Source organism: Taurulus bubalis, assembly GCF_910589615.1.
Source record: "Taurulus bubalis genome assembly, chromosome: 6".
In the NCBI taxonomy this organism is placed as follows: domain Eukaryota; kingdom Metazoa; phylum Chordata; class Actinopteri; order Perciformes; family Cottidae; genus Taurulus; species Taurulus bubalis.
Window position 1 is genome coordinate 3413943 of NC_136594.1, and position 17500 is coordinate 3431442.

General features: G+C 43.9%; 1 protein-coding gene across 1 annotated transcript in view; it reads left to right on the top strand.

Annotated features, from left to right (window-relative positions):
* The window catches only part of socs7 (suppressor of cytokine signaling 7), a gene marked incomplete at both ends in the record, with an annotated part of 15669 nt that extends 996 nt beyond the window's left edge, over positions 1 to 14673 (top strand). The window contains 9 exons of the mRNA XM_079219707.1: positions 1 to 563; positions 1352 to 1431; positions 5376 to 5480; positions 8157 to 8291; positions 8863 to 9008; positions 9680 to 9848; positions 13685 to 13813; positions 14091 to 14226; positions 14553 to 14673. The exon at positions 1 to 563 is cut by the window's left edge and continues 996 nt beyond it. Of these exons, the coding sequence (XP_079075833.1) occupies positions 1 to 563; positions 1352 to 1431; positions 5376 to 5480; positions 8157 to 8291; positions 8863 to 9008; positions 9680 to 9848; positions 13685 to 13813; positions 14091 to 14226; positions 14553 to 14673 (1584 nt within the window). The remainder of the gene's footprint in view (positions 564 to 1351; positions 1432 to 5375; positions 5481 to 8156; positions 8292 to 8862; positions 9009 to 9679; positions 9849 to 13684; positions 13814 to 14090; positions 14227 to 14552) is intronic.
* Between the last annotated feature and the right edge of the window lie 2827 nt (positions 14674 to 17500).

Here is a 17500-nt window from a genome sequence, read left to right on the forward strand (position 1 = left end):
CTACTCAACAGGAAACGGGAGATAGTTCAGAAAATGTCCGGGGCTTTCTCCATCAGCAGCTTCCAGGCGGAGCTGAGGAGGCAGGTGGAGGGGATGGCCCCGGGGGCCACGGAGGCGGCGGCGCACCTCGGCGCGCAGGTGTGCAGCCTCCACGGGAATTTAGCCAGCCGGCTCTCGCAGGTAAGCTCCGGGGACTCGGAGGTCGTCGCCCCGGAGGTCTCGGCCACGTCGCAGTCGCACACGCCGGTCCAGAGCTCGCCGTGGGCCGCGAGCCCGGACCCGAGCCAGGCGTCCACTCCCAGGAGGCGGCCGGATCGCTGCGCCAGCGCGCCGCGGACCCCCACGGGGTGGGCCGCGGGCGGCGGGGAGAAGATGCTCAAAGTTCCGACGAAGTCCAAAAAGGGCTCGTTAAAGATCCGCCTCAGCAAACTGTTCCGGACTAAAAGCTGCAGCGGCTCCAACCACCTGCTGGACAAGAGGCCCTCGGTGACCTACTCGGTGTCTTCTGCCGGGAGTCTGGTGGACATGGCGGGCACCGCCGGCGCTGAGCAGGACGCAGACAGGTGAGCGGCTCTGTGGCCCTGAACGCACCACCATGTGATGTTCTTATAGTGAGAGGAAGCTCAAACCCTGCTTGCATGGGTGGCACGTTGGGGGTTCATTACAAGGCCGAGATGTGAACCTGTGGGGACAATGTGTGCAGCGTTTGTGTCTGCAGGAGTTTCCTCTGTTGTGTTTAGATGTATTTCATCAGAACTCCCCAAAAAGAGACCATAAAGTAGAAAACTCAGTTTGTTGTCCAAGAAATAGCCCATAGGTCATGAAGGGGAGGATACACGTTTCACATTGGAGGAGAAACAAAACCTTTGGTATCCGCTAACTCCTTCAGAGTCCGGACTTCAACAGCTATAACCGGACTTCCCCTCCCAAAAAAACCTACTTTCTCAGTGCGGCATGTTATTTATTAGATGCAGAGCGGTTCCAAACCTTTGTGGCGTGTCACCCTCTGTATCCCATCCTCTCTGCTTAGTCATTATTCACAGCATCCCACTGAAGGAAGGCTATGATTAAAAAAACATAGCTTCAGAAGTCTTGACTGCCAGAGCTGAGAGCATCAAACAGAGAAAAGTCAAAAGTAAAAAAAAGCTGCAGGACCCAAAACTGCTCTCATAATGAAATATATTATATATTTTTCTGAACCTCTGCAGCGACTAACACCTCTTCTTCTCTGCACTCTAACTCTCTTCTTCTTCTTCTTCTTCTTCTTCTTCTTCTTCTTCTTCTTCTTCTTCTTCTTCTTCTTCTTCTTCTTCTTCTTCTTCTTCTGCATGTCTTGATGTCTGTCCTGCAGCCACAGCCAGCCCAGACTGACCCGGGCCCACAGTGCCTTCTCCCCCGCCTCCCTCGTTGCCTCCCTCTCTGCTTTCACCGGTAAGGGCGGCTCGCTTGCTTTCGGTTATAACGCTGGCTCCCACCCCCAGAAACGCTTTCTTCTTCTGGTGCCCGTTGACACATGAAGCTCCACTTCAAACGCTCCTATCAGGATGATCAGAACCACCTTTATTGGCCAAGTGTGTGAACACAAACAAGCAATTGTGCTTGTTTGCAATATAATTACACAGAAATAGAGAATTTCTATTCAACAAAGGATGAATTAATGTAGACAGTTGACGGGGCTATTATGTACACAAGTTTACATATAAAATGCCTGAAAATTGTTTTATTTGTACAGCGCTTTAAAAGGTACTTTACATGGTAAAAAGAATAGAAGCAATACCAATGTACACAAAAACGTGCCGAACTAGCATCGCAGACTTTTTTTTCCTCCACCAATCAAAACCCCCCAAAATATATTCAGTTGAGACACAAACACAACGATACTCGGCCTCACTTCCCTCCTCAAAGTGGAGATCTTCTCACTATTCCGTTTCATTCACTGGTTTGAAATCTACAGCGTGTCACCGTCAACATTTTGCCTCTTTTGCTGCTTTTCCTTTGTTGGAAAGTCTGAATCTTGGTCGGTACGCGAGTCCGAAGCTCGTCTTCTCTCCGTGTGGACGCTTTAGTTTTTTAGTCCTTTTCTCTGACTGAATGTGTTGCCAAATTCCTTTAATTCAGTAGTATATCAAGGTTTTTGTTTGTGGTCAAGCGACATTGTAAATATAATGTCATTCCCAATTGAACCGCGGAGGCAGAATTTTGGAGGGAAAGCGACACCTGCTTCAGTTCAGGGATCAGATTTTCTTCAGTACGCTTCACGCCTTCGAGTAGTTGAACTCTAGTCGGCTAGCTTTGAGGATGAGTCAGCATTTTTTTTGCACTTCCTGTTCCCTCGTCTCGTAGTCAATGGGTGTGTTTTTTATTGGGTTTTTGTTTGGATGCCTGAAATAAGGTCTTTAAGAGATTTTAAAGTTTTGTTTTACGACATAAAATAGGTCAGTAAACGTCCCTCTGGTGAGTTTAGAAGCTTTTATGTGTCTTAAGAAGAGTCTGAATGAGACGAGTCCTGCTGTAGCTTAGTAGAGGAGACAGGAAGTCATGTGACCGTGGTGGAGCTCCTTCATAGCCTAACGATTGGTTAGCTAAAGTTAGCTTCTTGTGAAGGAGCTCCTTCATAGCCCAACAATAGGTTAGCTAATGTTAGCTTCTTGAAGGAGCTCCTTCATAGCCTAACAATAGGTTAGCTAATGTTAGCTTCTTGAAGGAGCTCCTTCATAGCCTAACAATAGGTTAGCTAATGTTAGCTTCTTGAAGGAGCTCCTTTATAGCCTAACAATAGGCTAGCTTATGTTAGCTTCTTGTGAAGGAGCTCCTTCATAGCCTAACAATAGGTTAGCTAACGTTAGCTTCTTGAAGGAGCTCCTTCATATCCTAACGGTAGGTTAGCTAACGTTAGCTTCTTGTGAAGGAGCTCCTTCATAGCCTAACGGTAGGTTTGCTAATGTTAGCTTCTTGTGTTATGCTTCAGATTCATCATATGATGCTAACTTCCTGTTGGACGACAAAAATACGTCATCCCTGCAGCTCTCTAGACAATAACGTAACTTCAGATGTATCCGTGGCGTTTTCTAGATTTTGTCATTCATATTTTTATACTTTACACCTTTGCACCTTTATAGATATTTATTATTTGCACTCTTGTACTTTACAACAATACACAAATTAAGTCCAATCTTCTCTGAAGAAACTGCAGACAGATCAAAGAAACAAATGACGGTTTCTCAACGTCTTTAATTAAACTTTACTGGACCCGATACTTCTACTTCAGAGGGAAACATTGCACTTGTTCCCGCACTACGTTTACCTGGCGGCTAGTCGAGTTTCAGCCGGAGATGTAAAATATAAAACATCTGAGGGAGCTCGTGAGATTTGATGGCTCATCATAAAACAAACAGTGTAAAGATCAGTTCCAGCGCCATCAAAACAAAACATAAAACTAATGGCTTATTAATCTTTAACACAGAGACCACTTTTGGGTTGCCAGACTGTGACTGTTACCACCTGTATAAGAAACTATAAGTATTTCCACTGTTGACACGCATACATTTTGCTGATAATAATACTTAAAGGTATAATATGCAGTCACATAGTTTGTGAACACGCTATTCAATAAGTGAGAGAAAGAGAAAATACATGCAGAGGGCAGAGAGAGGGAATATCTTTGTTTCAGGCTATACGTTGTTTTTTAGCGAGTGTACAGGATGTTTAACACGTTTAGTATTCCACTAATACGTAGAAGTACTAGTACGTACTAGTATCTATATTTTATATGAAACAAACAGTTTCAGCATTTTGGGAAATACACATACTCCCTTTCCTTGCTGAGAGTTGCTCGAGTGGATCGATATCGCTCACCAGCGGCTTAGCTTAGCATAAATAAAGCTAGCCTGGCTCTACCCAAAGATAACAGCACCGATATGAAGATCTTTATTTGCGTGACTAGAAAATAATAATAGAAAAACAACAAGTAGTAGGTTGTATTACTTGTACAGAGCCAGGCTAGCTGTTTCCCTCTGTTTCCAGTCTTTGTGCTAAGCTAAGCTAACCAGCTTTCATATTAACAGACAGAAAGTGTCGCTTCTCTGTTCCTTTAAAGGTCTAATAATTCAAAGTAAAGTTAAAAAGAAGCGTTTCTGGTATTTCTAAAGCTGAGACCTTTTCGCTGCGCTCACCAGTCCGACACTGTAACTGGTGCACCAGATAAGACACAGACGGCCGAGGAGGTCTGCAGCCCAGCTGGCAAAAAAATAATATTTAGCTGACTTTGTGAGAATCGTCCCACTACGTCCACAGGGCTCAGAAGTACACTCTGGTGTCCCACATTGCTGCTGGATCTCAGGTTGGCACACACACACACACACACACACACACACAAATTGCCACTTCTTGAATATATGGAGATCTTTGTAGTTTAATGAACCACCAATTAAAAACAGAAACATTAAAGCTGCACCGTGCAGCAAAACAATCCTGGGAACATCGCAGAAGGTCTGTGATGTTTCACCCACACAAAAAGAAAAGATGATAGAGGAAGAGATGTAAAGCGGAGTCCAGCTCTCCCTGCTGTTCAGGGTCTGGCTCTCACGCTTGAATTTGTTCTCCTTCCCCGGCAGCCAAACACATCCCCAAACTGCAGAATGTCTCCGTGTCTGTAAACATGGATCTGCAGCCTCCATTAGCCGGCTCCTCTTCATGGCGGCGAGTTAGGCCGATTAGCCAGGTGTAATTTTCCATAAACATCCTGCCTTGGTGCAGCTTTAAAGGCACTCTGTGGCGGAAACAACACACAGTAACACACAATAACACACAATAACACACACACACATTTGCAGCTTGTCACATGACATACACTGTTCACTTCATCGGCATTGTGATCACTTTGAAAACTAAGAACGGAAAATCTATTGTTTATGAAACAACAAAATATGCATATAGGATGATATGAAACACAATATTATTCCTATAATTATGATCTTTTTTAGATAATAATTCCAGCATTTTCCCGCAAAAACAATGTGTGGACTCGTACAAAAATAAATCTCAATCATCACTTACGACCGACTACAAGTGTCTGTATCCAAAAACTTTATTTTTTTTCTCCCACACAACAATAACAACAACAACATAACAATAGGACGTCAAAAACAACACATGAATACACAACAGAGCACGAATACATCAAAATAAACTCAAACACGGCGCCGTAAAGATCCAATAAGGTCACACTCCGACACCGTGTGACACACTAACAAGGTGACGCACACAGACACACATATACACACACGCACACAGACACACACACACACACACACACACCCGCTGTACTTCCTCCGCTGTCTCTAATTCACTTTCCCTTCATCCGTCTCGGCCTGCAGGTGAGACGGTGTCCCTGGTGGACGTGGATATCTCACGGCGAGGAGCGAACACGCCACACCCGCCCACGCCTCCGCCTCCGCCACGCCGAAGCCTCAGCTTGCTAGGTACCTGCTGCTTCTTCTTCTTCTTCTTCTTCTTCTTCTTCTTCTTCTTCTTCTTCTTCTTCTTCTTCTTCTTCTTCTTCTTCTTCTTCTTCTTCTTCTTGTTGTTGTTGTTCTTCTTCCTCTTGTTCTTGTTCTTGTTCTTCTTCTTCTTCTTCTTCCTCTTGTTGTTCTTCTTCTTCTTGTTGTTGTTGTTGTTGTTGTTGTTGTTCTTCCTCTTGTTCTTGTTCTTCTTCTTCTTCTTCCTCTTGCTGTTCTTCTTCTTCTTCCTCTTGTTGTTCTTCTTCTTCCTCTTGTTGTTCTTCTTCTTCTTCTTCCTCCTCTTGTTGTTCTTCTTGTTCTTGTTCTTCTTCTTCCTCTTGTTGTTGTTGTTCTTCTTCTTCTTCCTCCTCTTGTTGTTCTTCTTGTTCTTGTTCTTCTTCTTCCTCTTGTTGTTGTTGTTGTTGTTCTTCTTCCTCCTCTTGTTGTTGTTGTTGTTCTTCTTCTTCCTCTTGTTGTTGTTCTTCTTCTTCCTCCTCTTGTTGTTGTTCTTCTTCTTCTTCCTCCTCTTGTTGTTCTTCTTGTTCTTGTTGTTGTTGTTGTTGTTCTTCTTCCTCTTGTTGTTGTTCTTCTTCCTCTTGTTGTTCTTGTTGTTTTTGTTGTTCTTGTTCTTCTTGTTCTTCTTCCTCTTCTTGTTCTTCCTCTTCTTCTTGTTCTTCTTCCTCTTCTTGTTCTTCCTCTTCTTCTTGTTCTTCTTCCTCTTCTTCTTGTTCTTCCTCTTCTTCCTCTTCTTGTTGTTCTTCCTCTTCTTCCTCTTCTTGTTCTTCCTCTTCTTCTTGTTCTTCTTGTTCTTCTTCCTCTTCTTCTTGTTCTTCCTCTTCTTCTTGTTCTTCCTCTTCTTCTTGTTGTTCTTGTTCTTCTTCCTCTTCTTCTTGTTCTTCCTCTTCTTCTTGTTCTTCTTGTTCTTCTTCCTCTTCTTCTTGTTCTTCTTGTTCTTCTTCCTCTTCTTCTTGTTCTTCCTCTTCTTCTTGTTCTTCTTGTTCTTCTTCCTCTTGTTCTTGTTCTTCTTCTAGTTCTTCTTGTTCTTCTTCCTCTTCTTCTTGTTCTTGTTCTTCTTCCTCCTCTTCCTCTTCCTCTTCTGTGTTCCTCAATGCGGCGGCATCACAGCAGTTTAACCCAAACGTTTTACAGACTTCAGCCTCTCTGCGTTTATATTTTCATACTCTTACTTATCGATGTTGTTCAAAAGGCTGTAACCCGATTGGGTCAGCTGCAAAGAGCAGATTACATTTAAAGACTCAAATCGATGAGGAAAACAGCTTTAATTGTTCTTCTTTGTTGTTTTTTAGGGGCATATATGTCGACATAAACCAAACCCCCGTAATTCAGAGATTACATCATATTATTATAGATATCAGGGCGTTTATGTCCGCCCAACATTTCTACTTTCTCTGACCTTTCAAATGCATATTTTTGCTGCGGGTGTTATTTTCTGACCCACATATTGCAGCTGACTTGAGCGTCCTGTCGCTTTAAGAGGAAAAAGGTCGGAAATGTTCAGTATTCTGTCGTCGACAAAATCCTGTGAAAAGACCGAAAACCGACAATGTGTTCGTCTCTCAGCTCTCTGACCGCCTTGCACACAAAAATACATCAAATAAAAGTGAAGTAATTTACTAAAACAGATTTTGTTTGGGGACTACTTTCAGCGGCGGAGTAATTTGGTGCCTCTCGTGAGTGTCTGTGGCAGCAGGACTGTGTGTGTGTGTGTGTGTGTGTGTGTGTGTGTGTGTGTGTGTGTGTGTGTGTGTGTTCATAGTGATAAAGGAACACGTTACCCAGGGCAACACTGATGTGTTTTTAATAGTTGTTGGACAACAACAGACCATGAAGTCTTTTAATTTGGTGGACTGAGGCTTCCTGTCTGATGGTGCTGAACAACTCTATCCTTCCTTCCTTGCGTCCTTTGTTTATCTTCTTCTTTGTCCTACCTCCTTCTTTCCACCCCTCTCCACTCCTGCCCTTGTTTCCTTCATTCCTTCCTCCTTTTCCTGCTGTCCTACCTCCTTCCTTCCTTCACTCTCGTCTCTGGCCCTTGTATTCCTGCCTCCTTCCTTCCTTCCAACCCTTTCCTTTTCTTTCACTTCCTTCCTATCCTTCCCTTCCTCCTTCCTCTTACTTCCTTGCTTTTGCCCTTGTTTCCTACCTTCTTCCCTTTTAACTTGTTTTCTCCTTTCCTTCCTGTCCTACCTCCTTCCTTCCATCCCACTATTCTCCTGCTTTGATTGCCGTCCTTCCTTCCTACCCTCCTTACTATTTCTGTTTCTTCCTATCCCCTCTCCTTACTTCCATCCTTTTCCTGTCCTTCACTTGTTTACTTCCTTGCTTTCTTCCTGCCCTACCTTCCTCTTCCATCCCTCTCCTCTTCTTCACTTGTTTCTTTCCTTCCTGCACTTCCTCCTTCCTTCCATCCTCCTCCTCTCCTGCTTTTGTTTCCACCCTTCCTTCCCTCCCTCCTTCCTTGCTTTCTCCTCTCCTTCTTGTCCCACCTCCTTCCTTCCATCCCACACTTCTCCTGCTCTTGTTTCCTTCCCTCCTTCCTCGCTTTCTCCTCTCCTTCCTGTCCCACCACCAACCTTCCGTCCCACACTTCTCCTGCTCTTGTTTCCTTCCTTCCTTCCCTTCCTGTCCTTCCTCCAGATGACATAGCCGGGCCTCAGCCTGGTCCTTTCCTAGTGAGTGTCATGGGCGCCTCCCTGCAGTCCCTCCCCCTGCCTCTCCCTCCTCCTCCTCTTCCCTCCCACGCCACCATCCAGCACAGCCTCAGCCTCAATGGTAAGACGTCTGGTTGAATCCACTGCGTCGCTTCCTGGCGCTGAGCAGGAAGCGAGCAAAGGAAGCGAGCAAAGGAAGCGAGCAAAGGAAGCGAACAGAGACGAAACAATCTGTGGATGATTCACTTCCGGGGTGTTTATCACGAAGCGATGAGCTGAAGGGAAAAGTGACCAGTCGTCTCTCCCATGCTCTCCTTTTTGTGCTTTATAATGTTTATATGAGATGTTTTCAAAACTGTTCATTAGTCAATACATCATTAGCAATTGCTTTGATTTGTGGAAAACTGTAATTACAAGAAGAACTTTACGTTTTATATATTTTGAGTGCAGTCCGAGCGCCCCAATGCTACGTGTTGGTATCGACTGACGTGGTATGGATTTATTAATAATGAGTGCAATACTGTGTTGCTGCTAATAAGTAAACCTGCTGCAGGCTGTTGGTGTTAAATGCGACTTAGCGGCATGATGTTTCCACAAATACGTTCAAAGCTGTGGCATTGTCATTTTTTTCCTGACACTTTTACATTTCTGGTCAACTTTAAATGTCGTCTGGCGCTCTCCCTCCGGTTTAGACGCCTTCCTCCGGGCCCTCCCTCATTCGACCGCGTCACCGGCCGACGCCCCGCCCCCTTCCAGACACGCCCCGCCCCCCATGTTGTGCGCCCTGCGGCGGTCTGAAGCCAGCAACTTCACCGCCAGTCTGAGAGAACTGGAGAAGGTAAGAACCCGAAAAATGATTATGTTGTTTGTGCATCTGCTGAACTAATTGTTGTTTTTATTTTCTCATTTAATTTATTAATATTTGATTTGTTTTGTCCAGAACACACTCTTTTCCTCTCTGATGATTCGTTGACAAAATAGCATTTGTTCTTTGAAGTTAACAAACTTCCCTCTTTCTCCTCCTCTCCATTCGATGATGTATCGGTTCCTAGCTTCGACCAATAGGCTTGCACATTGAGCGAGAAGCCCCGCCCCCTCTTCTGACAAGCAAAAACACCCAAAGGCCCGACCACGATCACGACCTCCTCCCTCCCTGCGTGAGCTTTAGTTGCGTCCCGCTCTCGACTCGTCGGTGTTTGAGGTCCGTCTCGCTGACATGTTGAGCCCTTTGCCTCAGGGAATTACCCACAATTCATAGCAATGTGACGTTAAAATAACAGTTAACAGTGCAAAATGAAAAAAGGGAAACGAAGACGGCGCGTGGGGGAATTAAGAGCCCGGAAGACGTAAAATAAATACATAAATACCCAGATTTTTCATTTACATTTTCTGACGTTGCCCCTCACACTCAAGCGGTAACCAGGCGACCACATTGTTCTTGTTAAACGTAGAATAAAAGCATCTTAGCTGGGTTTCTACTGACGTTTCTTCGGTGTGGTTTGTCCCCAGTGCGGCTGGTACTGGGGGCCGATGAACTGGGAGGACGCGGAGATGAAGCTGAAGGGGAAACCGGACGGATCCTTCCTGGTGCGGGACAGTTCAGACCCGAGATACATCCTGAGCCTCAGCTTCAGGTCGCAGGGAGTCACACACCACACACGCATGGAGCACTACAGAGGTGAGACACACACACACACACACACACACACACACACACACACACATAGACACACACACACACGCACACACACACACACACACACATAGACACACACACACACACACACACACACACATAGACACACACACACACACACACACACACACACACACACACATAGACACACACACACACACGCACACACATGCACAGAAACACACATGCACACACGTAGAAACACACACATGCATGGAGCACTACCGAGGTGAGACACACACACACACACATACACACACACATAGACACACACACACACACACATGCACAGAAACACACATTCACACACGTAGAAACACACATGCACACACGTAGAAACACACACACACATAGACACACACACACACACGCGCAGAAACACACACACGCACACACATGCACAGAAACACACGTGCACACACGTAGAAACACACACACGCATGGAGCACTACCGAGGTGAGACACACACACCACACTCGCACGCACGCATGCTCGCACAGACACACACACACATACTGTACACACACAAACACACACACACGCAGAAACACGCAAACACAGACACACGCACGCACACACACACACACACACAGACACAGACACACACATACGCACACACACATAGACACACACACACATACACACAAACACACACGCAGAAACACGCACAGACACACGCAAACACAGACACACACACACGCACACACAGACACAGACACACACATACAAACACAAACACGCACACACACATAGACACACACGCATACACACAAACACACACACACAGACACACAAACACACACACACACAAACACACACACAGACACACAAACACACACACACACAAACACACACACAGACACACAAACACACACACACATACACACAAACACGCACACAGACACACACACAGGCATGCACACACGCACACATACACACAAACACGCACACAGACACACACACAGGCATGCACACACGCACACATAGACACAAACACGCATACACAAACACACACACACATTTGCAGCTTGTCACATGACATACACTGTTCACTTCATCGGCATTGTGATCACTTTGAAAACTAAGAACGGAAAATCTATTGTTTATGAAACAACAAAATATGCATATAGGATGATATGAAACACAATATTATTCCTATAATTATCTAAATGTGCTCAAAAGTCTTAAAAAGGTAATTTCAATCGCTTTACTGGACATTTTGTTAAGAAAGAAAAAATGGTATTGCATCTTTTTGTTGTGAACATTCGTTTTTAGGGAAAAACAAACAAACAATCTTGAGTAAGGTAATCACAAGTGTTCATGCATGAACACAGGACTTGTGATTATGATCTTTTTTAGATAATAATTCCAGCATTTTCCCCAAAAACAATGTTTGGACTCGTACAAAAATAAATCTCAATCATCACTTACGACCGACTACAAGTGTCTGTATCCAAAAACAATTAATTTTTTCCCCACACAACAACAACAACAACAACATAACAATAGGACCTCAAAAACAACACATGAAGAAACACGAATACATCAAAATGAACTCAAACACGACGCCATAAAGATCCAATAAGGTCACACTGCGACACTAACAAGGTGACACACACACACACACACATGAACATAATGAGTCACCATAATAAAGCTATAGAGTCATGTCTTTGGGAAAAAGGCATTCATTATTCAGGCATCCAGCCCCGGCTGACACAACGCGTTCACATCAACGCGATCATCTGTGTGCATGAGCGCGCCGCCGCCTGGCGGGAGGCAGATCAACAGCCACAGGAAGTCAACAACAGACGCAGCAACTTGTTCAGCTGCGTCTGTTGTTGACTTGAAACACGTGTGTGAGCGCAGATGAGAGGCTTTGATTCTGAAATTCTTAGTTTATTTTGCATGATTAAAATAAAAACACACAAGCTTAACAGAGATGCATAATGTCACACAAATAATATTCATAAGATATGACGTAGTATTTTGACATTTTGTTTTTTGTTGTTTTTTTTTAAGATATGATATATAATAATATCAAAATAACAACAGTAACGCTACATGAGGGAAACAACTATAGATAATAGGAATATAAAATGAAGAAACAGAAATAGTAAGGAGAGTAGGAAGGAAGGACGGCAATCAAAGCAGGAGAATAGTGAGGTGGAAGGAAGGAGGTAGGACAGGAAGGAAGGGAGGATACAAGGGTAGGCAAGGAGAGGGATGGAAGGAAGGAGGTAGGACAGGAAGGAAAGGAGAAAACAAGTTAAAAGGGAAGAAGGTAGGAAACAAGGTCAAAAGCAAGGAAGTAAGAGGTAGAAGGGAGGGAAGGATAGGAAGGAAGTGAAAGAAAAGGAAAGGGTTGGAAGGAAGGAAGGAGGTAGGACAGGAGGAAAAGAGAAAGCAAGGAGGGAGGGAGCAAACAATACAAGGGCCAGAGATGAGAGTGGTGGAAGGAAGGAGGTAGGACAGCAGGAAAAGGAGGAAGGAAGGAAGGAAACAAGGGCAGGAGTGGAGAGGGGTGGAAGGAAGGAGGTAGGACAAAGAAGAAGATAAACAAAGGACGCAAGGAAGGAAGGATCGAGTTAGGAAACAAGGGCAAAATATACATGGACAATAATACATAAAGAAGCAATTACAAAACAACAATTAAATAGTCTTTAAAGCATCTTTTGAAACATTTATAGAGAAATATTCTATACTAAACATTAATTTTAGGCAGTTCTTCTTCTTCTTCTTGCCACATCTCAACAGCTACTGAATGGTGTTAGATGTTGAGGTCCCGTCAGGATCGATCCCTCTGACTCTGAGTGAAATATCTTGACAGCTACTAGACGGATTCTCTGTAGTATTTGCGACATGTATTCAAAGTCCCTGGAGGAGAAGTCCCTCTGACTCACATATTGTTTCCATAAGGATTAAACGATCCTCTACGGGGGACAAAACGTTCCCGATCCTCAATGCAATCCTTAAAAAACAGGAATATTATAAAGGTCAGGATTTGATGTTCCAACATAATTATAAAAAATACTTAACGTCACTTAATCAAAGCCACAACTTCCCACAGATACTCTTAACATATAGAGCTATGTTATATATTAACCTGTTAAGCCCTAGCGTCCCCCAATCGGGGGACCCTTTTATATCAGGAAAATCAAGAAAAAATCATGGTTAGGTATCAAATTAAACATAAAAATCAGGGCTACAATAATATATAATCCCAATGTACAACCTCTAAACACAACTCAAACAATAAATAGGATTAGGGGTTAGGGTTAGGGCTTAAAGGGCTACATTAAAATAAAGCAAATATAGCTACGATAAGAAAATACAACTTTCTTTTTGTGCAAAATATATTTTTTGTTTTCCTTTTCTGTGCACTATCACAAACCAATATACCCGAAACACATATATGAACTTATTATCTATGTTCCCAAGGGTTTTCTGTGGTTGAGGAGATAATCTGAATTTAGTACGAGTATATTAACCATTCGGTTAAGGTTAAAGCTGCAACGACCAACCGAAGAATTCCTCTTTTTGTGCAGCCTGCTGCTGCAAAGCGGGTTGCACGCCCTCCTGTGAGGCATTCATCTTCTCAAGCTCAACCAATCAGAATCAAGCCCTTCGCCGGGTCGACGTGACTTTGAAACGTTTGCTGCGAAAGGAAAACAAACATGTCTCTGCAAGAAGAGAGTCACCATAAAAAAGGCCGATGGCAGCGGCTCACTTTGTGTGTTTACTGTAACTGCACGGTGTTTCATAATTAAAGTGGACGTATGATTTATAGATGTTTTTAAAATGCCGCTTGTCTCCAGGGACGTTCAGCTTGTGGTGTCACCCGAAGTTTGAGGACCGCTGCCACTCGGTGGTGGAGTTCATCGAGCGAGCCATCATGCACTCCAAGAACGGCAAATTCCTCTACTTCCTCCGCTCCAGAGTCCCAGGTAAAAAAATATGGATCATATTTATATATATATATATAATGTACGCATCCCCCGAGCAGATCAAAATGGATGTGTGCTGCCTGTGCGTCCTCTAGGATTGTGAGGATGCATCTATGTGTGTCTGGGCAAATATTGTCCTCCAATAAAGACACCACATATAGAGAAGCATGTTCGTCACTAACACAAACGTGTGTGTGTGTGTGTGTGTGTGTGTGTGTGTGTGTGTGTGTGTGTGTGTGTGTGTGTGTGTGTGTGTGTGTGTGTGTGTGTGTTGCAGGGCTTCCTCCCACCCCGGTCCAGCTGCTGTATCCCGTGTCTCGCTTCAGCAACGTGAAGTCGCTACAACATCTCTGTCGCTTCTGCATCCGGCAGATGGTCCGCATCGACCACATCCAGGAGCTTCCGCTGCCCAGGTACTCCTTCCCGCTCAGAATATGCAGCGGCTGGGCACTATTTTTAAATAACTGCACGTCTAACTGCGTCCTAGGACGTCCAAGGTGTCATCCAAAGTCCGGCTCCGCCTCGTTGATATCGAAAAGGGCTTTTGTTCTCGCTGTGTGAGATTAAACACGAGGCTTTTTGCTCACAATTAACCTGATTAAGTTGATGCTGTCGGTTCTTTTTTATTGTGTCACGGAAGGTTTGTTCCACGTGTGCCGAAGATTAATCATCGTAATAACACTTGGCCCGATCGCTGACTTTTGTTTCCCCGCTTTTGTTTGTCGCCGCTTCTCTCCAGACCGCTAATATCCTACCTGAGTAAGTTTTATTACTACGACCCGGAGGAGGAGACGTACCTGTCAATCAAGAGCATCCGGAGGGTGGTGGGAGCAGCGCAAGAGGCCGAGTCGCAGACGTAGCAGCAGAGATCTCCTCAGCTCAAGTGAGTGTCGCTTATACATATTTATATATATATATATCCAGTATATATGTTGTTCATATATTATACAGCATGCACAAAATATGATTTTTTTTGAACTAGCAAAACGGTGGATTTAAAGTTTTTAAGTGGGAAAGTAACTCAAGTACTGTACAATTTTGAGGTACTTTTGCTTTACTCAAGTATTTATACTTCTACTCTACTACGTTTTGGAGGGAAATAGTGTACTTGTTTTACTTCACTACATTTATCTGACAGCTGGAGTTACTTTCCATTGTTTTGGTCTCGAGGGCCGGAAAACTAAACACTGGAAACCTCTGTTTTCAAAAGCATTTATTATATGTATTTATTTATTACTCTACTTCTCTCTTGATGTATTCCCTCAGTAAACATTGTAAACATGAGTTTATGTCTCAATCTCTAGTTTCAAGTCTTCTTCAATACAGCATGATGTTCATTTAGTAAATGATGGTCATTAGAGTCAAACAGACCATAAAGCAGGGGACGCTTTAGGGCGGGGCTACAAGGTGATTGACAGGTCGCCGCTACTGCCTCTCTATTACTTGCAAAAAAGCTAACTGGAGGCTTCAAAACATCGGTCCACAAGCCAACGGGTGACGTGGTAACAACAATTTATATATCTTTTTCTTTGCAGCTTTAACGTTGCTTGAAACCCTGTGTCTCTGCCCAGGTTTCTGTATGGAGGACTGATCTGTACTGGTCTGCCAGTCTTCCAGCATCAGCCAATCAGAGTCCCTGGATGCTTCTGTGTCTCCAGCTGGACTCGGATGGACCCGCCTCTCTCTTGACTTGGACTAACAAAAAGAGCGGACGAGTGTTTGCAGCTGGACGGCGGGAAAACAGCCAATGAGACGTTCAGGTGCAGAGGACTCGGCCTCGTCTCCAGAAGGGACCGCAGAGACGTTCTCACCTGCCAAACGCGTCGGTTTGAAACAAAAAGGAGAATTATGAACTCGGATTTGCAAAATGTTCCCGGATGCTACTGAACTGGACTTTTAAAAACACACAATGCACTGGTCAATTTGTACAACTGTTGTTTGCTGCCGTTTCCTTGTTTTTTCCTTTCCATGCTGTCAAAAAGAGGGTTTAAGGATTAAAAGTCGCCCTCGGGAGAGATATACACACAGAGGCAGGGCGGCCGACCGCCTACGAGACCGAGCCACCATGTTGGAGGACCTATAATCTCATCTTCTTCTGCCTGGAACTACATTTTAATGTTAGCCACAATGCTAATGTCTTGCAAATGTATATTAGACATATCAGACATAAAATCGGTTTAAAATGGAAATCAATGCTCAATGTTATTTCTCTATTTTTCCTTGTTTTTGATGAAATCCTAACAACCCTCATCTTAAAGTTTACACTTAAACGTCTCCACCTTTGGGTGTTTCGTTTGTGTTTTTAAGCTTGATTTAAAAATGTCCCCTTTATTTAGTTCGACATTAGGATTTCTGATTTGCGTAAGAGTGTGTTTTGTTTTGACTCAACTAATTAGTAGTGAGCCCGACATGTGGGTGGTGAATCTGGCATCTGAGAACGAGGCATGCTGGGCTTTATTTATCCTTTAATTGGTGGGTGGCACTTCGGGCCACGCACACATCAGTGATGTCACACAGGGTGTTATCTTGTTTAGCTTTCAAATGGGAATCACCAGCTGCAACATTGTAGCCAGATGTGCGACATTGTAGCCAGATATGCGACATTGTAGCCAGATATGTTCTTTCCTGTCTAACGTCATAGAGATGCTACCAACAGCTAAAGCTAACGGAATGCCTTTAGCTCGCTCAAAACATTACATTTCTGCACGATTTTATGCTAGCACCGGATGTCAACAAAAGGGTGCAGTTGATTAATCATAACTAAAATGATGATGGGATGAAGTTAGCCGTTAGCAAGCTAATGTTAGCTTACTGTAGTTAGCAAACATAATACTTCAGCGTTGTAGCTTTTCACATTCCACTGTGACACAAGTTGCATAGTCTGTCCAACATGTTTTAGCTCACTGAAACACAGTTAGCCTAAACTGACGTTCTCATTCTTCTCCTCCTGGGTTCACCGCCCTGTTGCTGGTGCACCAAACCCCACAGCAGCTTTTTGGCATTTGTTCTGTTGTTGACTTAAAAAGCCCTTAAAAAGTACGTATTGTTGCATTTAATTGGACTACATAACAATGCCGCCTTGAACTTCGCAGAATGCAACCAGATGTGGTAGAACATCCTTTGGCATTTGACATACTATGTATCGGGACATGATACATCTTTCTTATGACGAGATAAGACAAGATTAGCCTTCGTTAGTCCCACAGCGGGGACATTTCTCTGGCATACTAAAGAGTATGGATGTCTGGGTATTGGAGCGCACACAGTGTCAATGGAGAGCGATGGATTGTGGGCGGGACTTAATTGCACTTTGTCTTCATGTTGACTGTCGTTCCTACAAATGTCACCGGTCACCTGATCGAGTGGCAGGAATAAAACCTTGTGTTTTCCGGGAAGCGGTCGCGCTACTCCCTCCTCTCTTGATGTCACTCCTCTAACATGGTGGGTTGCACCGTTTGTTGTTCATTCAACGCTCTCCCCGAAACATCTGACCTCTATTCAGTGTCATAAAACAAAGAAATAGTACAACAAAAAACAGTTCAGAAAAGAATATCAGTGTCATGTTGCTTTGTGTCTCTCCAAGAAAATGACCATACTCTGGAATGTAGTATTGCAGTGATTTCCTACATTTCCCAGAATGCCCCTTGACAACCTGAAGATGAGTGCTGTTGTTTTAAATCTTATGAA